This window comes from Maniola jurtina, chromosome 5 (assembly GCF_905333055.1).
Source record: "Maniola jurtina chromosome 5, ilManJurt1.1, whole genome shotgun sequence".
Classification (NCBI taxonomy): Eukaryota; Metazoa; Arthropoda; class Insecta; order Lepidoptera; family Nymphalidae; genus Maniola; species Maniola jurtina.
Window position 1 is genome coordinate 13731250 of NC_060033.1, and position 13202 is coordinate 13744451.

At 39.6% G+C, this 13202-nt stretch overlaps 1 protein-coding gene across 2 annotated transcripts in view; it reads right to left on the reverse strand.

Moving 5' to 3' along the window:
* Positions 1-1548: 1548 nt before the first annotated feature.
* LOC123865322 overlaps positions 1549-13202 on the reverse strand; it is a 38718-nt gene continuing 27064 nt past the window's right edge. For both annotated transcript variants that reach the window (XM_045906283.1, XM_045906282.1), the window contains exons 9-25: positions 13075-13167; positions 12533-12661; positions 11744-11849; positions 11072-11234; positions 10320-10528; positions 9740-9998; positions 9322-9500; positions 9106-9182; positions 7904-8452; positions 7540-7657; positions 6984-7113; positions 6232-6304; positions 5866-6002; positions 4984-5184; positions 4592-4726; positions 4138-4314; positions 1549-3523 (exon numbers count right to left, since the gene is read on the reverse strand). In XM_045906283.1, coding sequence (XP_045762239.1) covers positions 3462-3523; positions 4138-4314; positions 4592-4726; positions 4984-5184; positions 5866-6002; positions 6232-6304; positions 6984-7113; positions 7540-7657; positions 7904-8452; positions 9106-9182; positions 9322-9500; positions 9740-9998; positions 10320-10528; positions 11072-11234; positions 11744-11849; positions 12533-12661; positions 13075-13167 — 2797 coding nt within the window. In that variant the 3' untranslated portion in view covers positions 1549-3461. The remainder of the gene's footprint in view (positions 3524-4137; positions 4315-4591; positions 4727-4983; positions 5185-5865; positions 6003-6231; positions 6305-6983; positions 7114-7539; positions 7658-7903; positions 8453-9105; positions 9183-9321; positions 9501-9739; positions 9999-10319; positions 10529-11071; positions 11235-11743; positions 11850-12532; positions 12662-13074; positions 13168-13202) is intronic.

Genomic DNA, 13202 nt, shown 5'->3' on the forward strand with positions numbered 1-13202 from the left:
CAGTGTAAAACGTAACTACAGGTAAAGATTTAAAATAAATAATTCAGTGGATTTTATTTTTTAGCGATTTTAATTTCGCAACGTTTCTGCTTGGTGCTTTGGCTCTAGATGCATGGACAAACTTGAACTTTAAAGCAAGGTGATTAAGGACTATTTTGTTTTATCGCTGGAGTTTCGATGCTCGAATTCTAACGTTGGGTGAGATGTAAAGTTCTATTTATTCTAAGAGTTCCAATTTGCGGCTCGAGCTGAATGTGCGGTCAGCTTTAGGCGACGATTTTCTGTATGAGGTACATTTAAAAGTAGATAGGTACATTAACATTACAGAGAATTAATTTAATACAATAATTAATTATTATTACAATTTAATTAATAAGCGTAATAGATCAAAAACATTAACGTTTTTTTTTAACTTTTTTAATAATAATTTTACTATAATTAGTATTTTGATAACTCTTATTTGGGCGCAATTGTTTGTTTCAATTTTGGTGAATACCTTAGTCTTAAAGGTTTTCTAGGTTTACCTAAGGATTTTTCAAGTGGCAGTAAAAATTAAAATACACCTTAAGTTTTCCTTATCGATAGTTATCTAGTTTTCCTTAGCTGACTTAAAGATACATAAATCTCAGAAAGCTTTTGCAGAAACGCGTAAGCGACGCACTAAGTTCTGGCGTTTTAGAGGTTCTAAGTAGTAAGTAGCTTTTCAAAAATTCAAAAATTCTCTATTCAACCCGTAAGTATGTATCTACCTACTACCTATGTAACATATATTTTGTGTCCGCGATTATATGGCCTGACCGATTTGAATGCGGTTTTTTTCATTATGGGTTCAGTTTCATCGTTAGACCGGGTTTAAGAACGCCATATATAGCGCGTCGCTTAAGCGTTTCTACGAGAAGTCATTTACCTTTTAGGAGTTAATTTTTCAACCGTCAAATAAACATTAACTGGCAAATAAATTTGTCACTTTACCAATACAGCAACTGTCAAAACGCCAAAGTTCCCCAGTTAAACATATTTTCGCGATTGAAAAATCGGCCCTAATTCAGCTAAACAAAAATAGATGCTTTAGAAGTTTGTAGCATTTTTCCGTTGTTAAGGGCAAGTCATTATGTAATGGCCTTGCCCCCCACCCCTCTAGAGGGGTTACATTTAGACTTGACTTTCTCTTACTGCCTCCTCCAAATGCTAATAGACCAAGAGAGCTCCTGCTAACTTTACTTACAAATAGTAATACTACGAAGTTGTGAGTTAAGTTGGCCAAAGTCATCTTTTAAGAATTTGGACGAGACAGTATTAGGTATTGTGTTTTTAAAAGGAAAAGCGAAAAAACCATAAGAAATTTTTAAATTTATCTGTATTATGTTAAGTATTGCGTTCGTTTTTAGTTGAACTAGCCCTAAAATTGACTCTTTATTTTCACGAATAAGTAAATCTATTATTATTGTGTCAGTTAATAAATAAATAGGTAAATGGCAAAACATGTTCGCATCCACAAAATACGCTGATAACCATTTTTAAAAGAAAAAAAAAAGATTTTTAACGATATCTTTCCTATAAAAGAAATATGCTACAAACTGACACAGGTGTCAAACAGTGATCAATACTTACTTAGTTAGCTTTGTACCCTCTAGGCCTCAAAAAGAATAAAATAAATAAATAATAATTGAGCAATGAAAAATAGGCGACTCTCACGCATGACTAAATTTAAAAAAGGGTAGGTAGTCCCGTGCACGTAACACGATATCTCGAATTGCCGCGCGATCACAATATCAAAGCTTAGAACTCAGAATACGCATTTCAAAATGCTGTGCTTGGGTGTGTACTATGTATTATTGAGCCTTTGATTTAAATTCCTCATGAAAGAAAATTCCATTGAAATTCGAAATTACTTACCTACATACCACAAAAATCCTTTGTAATACCTACTGATACCTACTGATCTATAATAACTTAGGTAGTAGGTACCCAACCTATATAAAGTAGTTATCTAGGTATAAGTAATCACATCGATAAGTTTTAGTAATTTAGTGACAAGTAAGAGTCGCCAAATTATACCATAAATTATTGTTCAAGAAATCTTTATAATGTCTTTGTGTTTTGATTAACAAAAATAAAATAAAAATAAGCGTATTGAATAAATAACTTGATGCAATAATTTTTACATTACGTTTAAAACTTAACAAAGAGCGCCACTAGTTTGTGCTTTGGTACAGATTTTTTAAAATTAAGTAAGATTTAAATCAGTAAAATAAAAAATCTCAACTCGCCAGCTCTCGCCAGATAAACTTTATTTACTTTATCTAGCGAATAAATTTGACAGTTTGACGTGGTCCAGTACAAAAACTGTCATTACATCTGTAATTGTATCCTCAGTTTTTAGGACAAGCAAACCACGACAACGGCATGGCCGGAGAAAGGGTTTTGTACACCAATATCACGGTATTAACCTCCAAAACCCAGTTATATTACCATATTATTTGTTTTGCAATAATTGGTTTCCATTTAATTTGTTGATTTTCGTAAGTAATTTGTGCCTGTTAAACATTCAAATAAATTTTTAAAACATAGACTATGTAAATTATTTTACGAATAAGTTAGACAATTTGACAGATTCCCAATATAAAAATTGTCATAACGTGAAAATTCGTCAGATAAAATTTGGCAGTTATGAAACGTGCTCTGAAAAAAAAAATTGAGCACTTCTCTAGTGGCACCCCCAATAACAAAACTTTGAGGCCCGCCCCTTAAATCATAACACCATTGTGTTACCAGCACACAATGCATAATTATTACCATTTAAATTGTTACCTTACAAATATGTTTGTATCGATCGAAATTACATCGCTTTTAATACAAAACATTCTAATAATAATTTTTTGTCAGCCGAAATATTGAGAACTCGATGCTCTTAATCTATTTATAAAAGACTGAAAGACGTATAGGGCTGTATTGTGTAGGTATAGGTATATAACCTATAAAGATTCTTACTAATAAAAATTTACGCACTACTTATACGTGGCTTAAATCTACACAATTTTGCTTTCCTTAGCTGACTTACAATATTAAAAAATTGCAGAAAAGCGTTAGCGACGCGTTTTGCCCGGCGCTTAAGACTTTCTGGAATTAGATGCTACAGAAGTCGTTATCGATAAAGGGATACCGTTCAGATGTTACACACAACACCAGAGCATCAGGTCCAGTTCCATAAGGCCTGTAAGTGCAAGCGAGAGATCCGATAAAAATGATTTATGAAATGATTCAGTTCACGCGTTTGTAATGACTCAATTATAGTAAAAGCCATTATAGGGTATAGTTATTTAGAAAGTAAAATTTCAAATTTTCAAAACGTTTTGTATTAAAAGCGACGAACCCAATATGAACTATTTATCTATGTTAATTAATGAATAATGACACATAACCACAGATTATTGCTAGCGAGTGACAGCTGCGGCGCTTTATCAGGTGTGCTCTGTGCCTCGCACGTCGAAGGTCTTCCCGTCGTTCTCTTCGTGGCCGTACCCTGGTAACATAACATTTATTACAATTCCATTCCATTCCATCAGCCTGAATGCGTCCACTGCTGGACATAGGCCTTTCCAAGAGCGCGCCACCAGATATTTTAGATAGATTTCCACTTTATAGCACACAAAAACACATGTAGAGGAACACAACACAGAAAAAACAATTGTGTGCAAACCTACCAGGCAACCTTTGCTGAAAGGATAAGCTAGTTACAATTATAGTAAGACTGTTTTTTTAAAGTGACGGCTGAGGCTGACATCTATAGAGCGTACCTACTTCGAATTTGCTCAGACAAATGTTTCAGTTAAAGCGAGACAGATTTATGCAAACGATATAACGCTATCTCGTTTTAGCAGTCTCATAAGTGTGACCAAAGTCGTATAGCAATAGATTCCAACCTCAGGTTGAGATCTATAGAGCGGTCTTTGGACTTACATTGCACGAATAGTTAATTTGATAGTAACGCAGAGTATTTGAAATGGTCGCCAATCAAAACAGTTGTTTTAAGACCGCCATCTTTTATCGAAGTGCTTGAAGTACTACGTAGTTAAAGCCTTATATTGGTGTCATAGATTTATTTAAAGCTCTATTTTTATTTAAGTATAAACTTGCCTGTCTCATCATACTCGCATTCCTTCCCATTCTTAACCGACTCCACGGAGGGGCCGTGCAGTTTGACGCACAGTATCTCCTTATAGTTCTCCAAGGCTAAGGCTATCACTGAACCGCCGAGAAGAACCTCGCAGGATGTTATTCTCTCCGGCGGTGTGTACACTGCTATTAGTTTTCCTAGAATTGAATAAATAAGTTAATCCGGTTCGAAGGGCCAAAACTACTGTCTGAAAATAAATACACAAATACAGATACACGAATTTTAACTCTCAATTTATGAGATTGGGTGTCTCTAAGAGACTATTTTGCGTGGAAAAAATGAGTGGAGAGCGATTTTATCGAATACAAGTATTTCTGATATTTCGCAACATTAGTAGTATCACTGTATATTCCACTCAAGCATAGTCGGGATCGGGTTAGCTAGCTATTGATATATGGTTATTGGTTAAGTTACCAGTGTGCAGGTCCCATAATCTCACGGAGAGGTCCTTGCACGTGTGGTCTGTGGACAGCAGCACTCCGCCCGACTTTGACAATCGCAAAAGAGATGGTGCTGCTACGTGACCTCGCAGAGTCAATCTGCAGTTTCCTGGAGATCATAGAAATATACAATAATATAAACAATACGAACGGAGGATATCTAAGACGGAAAGCAACTCACAGCGATCTCACTAGATGGCACCACAAGCATCTTCAATCACTCACTACGGTGCCTGAATCACGCTAAAGAAGTTTTAATTCCAGATATTTCCTCAAATCTATGTTAGGGGCTCTTCAGGTTATGAGTCTATAACTTTGGGCTTCTATTTTGAGGAGTTCCATTTAATGGTCCGTAGCAGTACTTACCCGTAACTAAGTCCCAGACTAGTATCCTAGTGTCAGCAAGCCCAGAGACGACACAGCCGTCCACAGAGCTGATCGCCAGGGCTACGGTGTCACAGCCAGGTTTCCACTTCTTGAACAAAGTGCCCGACTGCAGGTCGTAGACTACGATGAAGTTAGGACTAGGCTCGTCTAGTTCGCGCGACACCACGCAGACGTAGGAACCTGGATGAAAACATGTCATGTTTTTATTACAGAACAGGCTTGCGCTTTGCGACAATCATGCCTTAAGAAAAGCAGTGATGAGGTCTAAGTTGGAGAGCACCTGCCTAGAAGATATATACTGTTACCTTGTCTCTGTATTTTGTAACATATCTGGAACTAAGTTTTTGGACAGTTTGAGGATAACTTTTGGGGTCAGCCTTTGATTTAATCATTGAATCGGTATATTATAGATCGAATTTATCTTTGATTCGGTATTTTGTCCACATATTATATAGCGCTCTACCATGATTTCCGTATGACAAATTAAACCAGAATTTTATGCGCGTGTTTTAGCTCTTGATTACTGTATATACCTGAACTAACTTAGAAAGCAAAGTAGAAATACTTAATACTTCAGTTAAAATTACAATGTAATACCAATATTTTTACCGGCTTTAAAGGCCATTTTTGTGGTCCTTCGAACCTGATCCTTTCCACATTACAATTAATTTGAAACATTAGTTATCATTAGTATTGTTGACATGCTGTGTACTTACTATAAATTAGGGAATGGTAAGAATCGTATCAAAACAGGTCAAAATTATTTATCAAAAGGACTATTTCTGGTCCTTCTAACCAAATTTTCTCTCCTTCTTTAATACTTATTTGGGCTTGTCTTTATACGTGTTGTTGTAAGTTTACCTTCATAAGTAATAGCAGCCTTTGAGGTGATGAAATCGTGATGAGGTATTCTAAGGTCATATAGTAGCTTCCTTGAGGTCAACGACCACACCAGCAGTGGAAACGGCTTCTGAGTCTCATCACCACAGACTAATACTCTGTAAAAAAAAAGATTCATTTTATCACGTTATAAATGAAACTGATCGTCAAAATGTCGGCTGAGCTCTATAGAAGAGGTTCCATTTGCCCAGACTTAATTTTAAGTTAAAGTGAGACTGATTTAAGCAACGATAAGCTGTCTCGTTTTGACCGTGTCTAAGTCTGAGCAAAGCCAAAGTTCGTTCTGTATGTCTGAGCGTTTGAGAATAGGTCAAAGTAAAGTCGTACCTTCCGTCACCAGAAACAAGCAGTGAATTTAGGAACCTGTCTTCACCAGCTTTGAATGTCGTCACACAGTCACCTGCATAAAGATAATAAAACTTAATAACTTTTTACATATTTCAAAAATATTTTGGTCAACCGCATATAGATTTAAAGCTGTGATAGCCTAGTGGTTAGAACGTCATCCGCTCCTAATCCAACATCGGGGGTTCGATCCCGAGCACGCACCTCTAACTTTTCAGTTATGTATGTTTTAAGCAAACAAATATCACTTGCTTTAACGGTGAAGGAAAACATCGTAAGGAAACCTGCATGTCTGAGAGTTCTCCGTGCTCTCAAAGGTGTGTGAAGCTTGCCAATCCGCATTGGGCCAGTGTGGCAGGCTATGGCCAGAACCCTTGTCCCTCTGAGAAGAGACCCGTGCTCAGTAGTGGGCCGGCAATGGGTTGATCATGCATATAGATTCAGGAAATAACTGCATCAGTCATTATTACAATCTCAATTGTTGTAATTGGCTGTATTCAAGCTAATCTCATTGCACCATTGCATATTGGATTAAAACCAGTTGCGAGCGAGTGTTCCAATAGGAGATGATTGCGATTTGCGATCGTCACGATGTGGGATCGTCCCGAGCACTCTAAGACTACTAGAGACTGACTAGAGCACTATTAGCATGTCGGTGACGTGGCCCTTCTCAAAATCACCCAACACGCGACTTATTAACTTAGAAGAGGTTTTTACTCAATAATAAGACTCACCAGTCTCTATATTCATGAGGTTGACGTACATCCGGTTTCTGGAGAGCGCCACAAGGTGCTTCGGATCGTGGAGGCCGTAGTACGGCATCTTTTGATTCATCACTCCTTTTAGAGCTACTACGAATTTACCCTGTAAGCATAAGCATCATATATCAGAAATTCAGAAATCTTACCAATAATCATGTCGCTAAAGCATGTCTCTCTGTCTGTCTGTTACCTTTTCACAGCCCAGCCATCTAACCAATTATGATGAAATTTAAATCTCAAAGACATAGGTATGCTACTTTCCGGAAAGTCAGAATTCCCACGAGATATCTACCTACTCACACGAAACGTTATGGCTCAATGTTTCTGATACAAGCCGCCAAGGTTTGGAACGCCCTTCCGGCGTCTGTGTTTCCTGTCACGTATTTAACTTAGGCACCTTCAAGGCAAGAGTTAATAGGCATCTTCTAGGCAAGCGCACTCCAACTTAGACCTCATCACTGCTTTCTTTAAAGTATTATTGTCGTCAAGCTTAAGTCTAACCTGCAATATTTTTAGTGGAAGTTCATACCTGGTCTAGATCATACACCTTCAGCTCTCTCCTGCACAGCACCACACATCGATACTCATCGATCGGAACTAGGTTTATTGGATGTGTTATCCCCACAATTTTCCTAACTAACTTGCACCTGAAAAAATATTAGTTTAATTGAAATTGTTACTATGATCTTATTTTTATCTTGACACAAAAATAAAGCTGCTCAATAGTCAATTTTTTGATGTTGTGACTCGTAATTACTGTTACTAAGAACGTAGGTACGCGTTGCCGGCTTTAGAATAATTATTTATTATTATAGCACTTTATAGCAAACAAAAACGAACACTTTTCACAAATGAACCAAAAATCTTGAATGGAAGTACATTCTAGAACTTACCTCACAACATCCCAAACACAAATCTCCTCCCGCTCCGTAGACACCGTGGCCACAAATTTACCCCGTGTATCAAACCTCACTATTAAATTATAAGACTTGCTATCAAACTCCTCCACCATAGACAAATCCCGCTTCTCTCTGATCTCTATAACCTTCCAGAACTCTTCATTTGTCGGATAGAAGGTTGGTACAGGCGGTTCGAATACTTCCTTCATCCATTCTTGGACTATATCACTCTCTATGTCAATTCCGTCACGATGCCTTTTCTCCATAGTTGTTCTTAGAAGCCCAAAGAATTGTCTATGGTCATAATCTAAAGCATATGAATGGACTTCGAAGACTTCTTTAAGGATGTCTAAGTGTTCTGGTAATGGATCTATGTGGACTAAAGCTATGTCTTCGAGAAAAAGGCCACAATCTGTCGCGGCGAGTTTGTCGTGGATCCAACTCAGTTGGGTGAAGTATGGTTTAAGGGAGAAGGCTTCTGGGTCTTCTTTTAGAAGGTGGTAGTGCTGGAATGGTAGCTCGTCAAACTTTCTTGTGTTGTAACTAAAAATAATGGAAATATTTTAGTACCAAACAAGTCAGTCAAGGCAAATGTAACTAACGCGTTTTTTCAGAGAACCGTTCAAAAAAGGCCGCTGAGCGGATCCAAGAGCGAGTCGATCCTGCTTGGAGACATCCATTGTCATCGCCAGGCTGGCGATGACAACCGCCCGAATCTTATAATCCCTTGGGGGATGGACCTCTGGGTCCCATTCCCAAGGTCGCATAATATTATACCTTATGCGAACTTGAGAAGATTGCAGCTTGGTGTGGCACAAGCTGCCATACTTCATAGTGAGATGCGAGATAGGGAGCTATTTTCTCTGTGACGAGTCCAAGGGATTGTGCAAGGTGGTATCGATATGTTCGTAAGAGATCTTGGAGCCTTCCAATATGCGCTGAGGGTGGCCACCGAAGCGATTTTAGTAGGTAGGAATCCTATATACCCAGGTGTCTTTCCCAGTACATCAAGTATCTTGAGAAGATTTCCTCCCGCATTAAAAAAAAAAGCTGAAGATGTACTAGTGAACGACAAGAGTTAAAAGCTGTACCACTATTTTGACCATTTTATTCACAAAGCTTATGTGATGGCACACATAGCTGCGTGATTTTAAAAGCCATAAAGTATAAGTTAATAAAACTTAAAAAGGGCTTACCATTCATCAGAAAATTTGTTCTCCTGTGAAACTAATCGCCCGGTCATTTTTGGATCGTTTTCTACAAACCACGTACCCTGAAATATAAAACCATAGGACATTAGAATCAAAGTTTTAGATACTATTGAACGCTATTTAAGATCTCTTTAAGAAGTCTTTCTCAGTTCAATCGGGTTAAAAAGACCTCTAATAGGGTCTAAAGTGACCCCTGGTTACCTCATAGTATTCAACAAGGGTCTGCCTCGCGGCGTGTACATGTGACGCGTATCTGTCAGTGGCAGTGACCGCGAGCGCCGCGTCCCGCCACCGCGCCGCTCCTCGCGAGTCCCAGCGCAGCCAGGGGGCCAGAAGAGCCCCCAACTGAGGCCATAGGAGCGCTCCTGGCGCCCATGGAACTGAAACAAAATGGATCGTAAGTGAATGAATCATAACCAAACATTCTTCGTAAATAGAAAATCTGTAATAAAACTACATCTTTTATGGTCAAATTTTCGATACCATAGGTACTGAATGTTTTTATCACGAAAAAAGTCGCTGAAAGTTGAAGAAAATGAAATTTAGGACCGAAAAGGCCAAAACTAAACCTGGAACTACAATTATATTTGCGGGGTAAAAATTCAAAATGCATTCTCACAGTAGGTCTCCTCGCTTCTAAACAAATCATCATGAGCCAGGAGGTCCAGTATCTCCGTATCATCCAGCCCTCTTCTGGCCGCCGTGAGCAACGACAAGCAAGCCCTGACTCTCTCCATCCCCAGGGCCGCTTCTGTGGTGATCAGTATCTGTTCCAGTTGGCCTTCTAGATCCTCGCATATGACGAGTTCAGGTGCAGTCTCTGGTTCAGATAGCTCGGTGAACGTTTCTGCTGATAGGGAGATTTGCCACGCTAAAATCTGGAAAGATAAGATAAGCTTTTGATTCGATTTAAGATTTGGTATTTGTTTGGAGTCACTCGTCAAAATTTTAAAGCTTCAGAAGTTTTATGGTTTGGGGTGTGCTCCGAAATCCAAAATAATAAAATAGAGTTGCAGAGAAAAATGTACCTTTGGGTTGAGTAGTAAGGTTCACTTTTGATTTGCTTTCTCAGCTTTCTCAAATGGTGAGTCTACCCTTCTGACAGCACACGCCTCTTATACATTTCTGATATTGTCTTAGCTTCTTTAGGGCCTAGAAAAGCTTGTGAAAATAAAATAAAGGGACAGAGAAAAATATACCTTAGCATAAAGAGGTAAAGTGCACTTTTGGACTGCCTTCACAGCTTCCTCGGGCGGCGAGGCTGCGCCAGTTTTACTATAGGTGGCAGCACACGCCGCTAATACTGCTTTCGCTTCTTCGGGCCCCACTGGAGGCGCACGAACTACTTTGGGGCCATCTTCTGATGACAGAACTGCCATTATTGCTGAACTAGATGGTTCGTCTTTCTCTGTAAATATTGGAAAATTACATTCAATTTCTCATCATTGGTGAGATTCTGATTAAAGATATATTAGTGAATCCTCCATAACGATACTTCAAGTGATTTACTAAGCAGAGTGATCAAAAACTTTTCTCCTTTCCTGTACTAATAGGGTCATCTGTACTAATCAGGTTCATAGACGTGGTTCGTCCGTTGAACGAAAGCCGAGATCGTTTGTGAATCAAAATTCAAGTTGGACATCCAGCCGGGCGATTCAGAACACTCGATTCGGTAAGTTACCGTTCGATAAGACGTACTCTTCATTGAAAAATACGTCTTATCGAACGATAACTTTCCGAATCGATTGTTCTGAATCGCCCGGCAGGTCTGAGAGGACTCAATGTAGGCTTCAAGTTGGTCGAATGCATGTGAGGAGACTAGTCATCGAAATATGAATAAAATTGACAACAATTAAGTTTATAATTTCTAGACGTTGCGCAGGTTCTGGGTACGCGGACAATCCGCGCTTGCTTCGCTCAACTATAGGATTTCAAAACGAGTAATACCAACCTTCCGTCACAGTGACAATCATCTTGACGTTCTCTGGGAGCCGCGAGGGCAGCCACCTCGCCCCTCGCAGCGCGTCAGCTCCCGCTATGCACAGCAGCACGGGCCGCGCCCTGCCCAGCGCTGCTAGAAGCCGCGCTAGAGCTGATGATAACGTGCTAGCCTCCTGGTGGAACAATGATAGGCATACAATAAACTTCAGGGCAATAGTAACGAGTCTATTTTGATCTGCCTACAAACTATGAACTCAGAAGGAGTTATTCGTTCTATCTATTTCAGGTTGTATAGGGGTAGGAGATGTGCGTTCAACCGTATAGAGCTTCCCCTTTGGTTCGACCATTGTTTCTAGAAACTTGTATAATAAAGAAAACTTTGTTTGTGTGATCGAGGATCTATGACGAGAGGTTGAAGACCCTGTGGCGACATCTAGTTTCTGCATGTGGAGACCATTTCAACTCTTTATTTATAGCTGCAAAACGGACCGCAACTCATGCGCCATGCACTATCGAATAAGTAACAGCGTGAACGATTTGTTTCCATGGAGTTATATTATCCATGGCGCGGGTTTGACGTGAACATCGCTGAAAACATGATAAACTGCAGCGAGATATTGTAAATTACTAATGAAAAGCTTAATGAGTAAAAGTACTTGTATGTATGTATGGTTGTGCGTACATTACGTCCCCGGAATACGGTGCCGGTGTGGAGTACGTGTAGTTGGTCCACGATGGACTTAAGAAGCTGGTGCGAACTGCTTGATTGCGGCGTCAGGCCTACGAACCTAGGGAAATGATTGCGTTTTAGTACTTATTACTTATTAAGTAAGGTTTATTTTCGCAGAAATGTGGAGTGCCAGGGTAGTGGCTGGACTTTCCAGTCCAGGGTTTAAAAGCGTTCATGTTTTTTTTTTTACTATAGTCGACTTTCTGCTACAGTGACCGGCATGCAATGAGCAAGTGTCATAATGAATAACAGTTGGCACATCGCGGGAAATAAGGGACGGCTGATCAACCAATCGCGTGCTCCCGCGCGGTAGAAATTTTCTCGTGCCCCGTGGTTCGCCAAAGAGGCATATAAATTGATACTGTTTGCTGAGCATGATACTACTGCCTTGCCAGCGGCGGTGCCCTATTGTTGCTGAACAATGTGAAAACGCCCATTATGACTTAGATCAACCGGACCACGTTTCAGATACAATCCAGTTCTAAGTAGACCTTGAAACGTCATGCAAAGTTTTTTTTCAGTGAAAACAACATGCCATGTTTCACCGTGCCATAAATCACTAGTTCTCAGAATTTTATTGTATCAGTAGAATATGATACTGATATGTATTAACGCCCGGTTTTTTCAATCGCAATAATGTAATCTTTAACAGCAATAAAATTCGCGTTTACAAGTGTTATAAAGTCTTAAATAAAAGATTGCCAGTGTTACCCCACTCAGTAATAAAAACCCTCACCTCACCTCAATATGAGCACGACGTCTGGCAACACTGAAGGCGCGATCGCCGCCGCGCGCGCTAGCAGCGTGGCCTTGCCGCAGCCCGCGCCGCCCAGCAGCGCGAGAGGCACAGAACTCTCCCCACGGATATACCTGCGCAAATGACAAACCCTTAGATACCTAGTAGGATGACTATCCTGGCTAAACAACTAAAAGATCAGCATAATTCCCTGCATGACATAAACATGCAAACATATGCACAAAGGACGCTGATTGTTCAGCGGTGACCCGGGTAGCGTCCCGTTCGTGTCTGAGTTCGTGTTTGTTCGGGCTCAGTAACTAGATACTATACGGATTGTCATACGATTTTCACCAATAGAAAGAGGGATTATCTAAGAAGGTTACATAAGCTTATAATAATAAGCTACCAGTATGCTGACAATTGTGAAAAATAAAAAAAGCAAGTTACACAAAATAAAAATAAGAGCCGCTAGAGCTACAGGAGACATAAGAGGTACAGTCGCAAAATAAATTATACCCTTATCTTGATAATAGAGAAAACTTACGTCTTGAGCTCGTTTAGCGTGATTTCTCTGTTGGAGGTGCATTGGGTCACTTTCTGACAAAACGCGAGGTGATCACTCACTTCATCGAAGAGGCTGCAAGAAAACAAACGAATGAGTTGGTAAGGGCT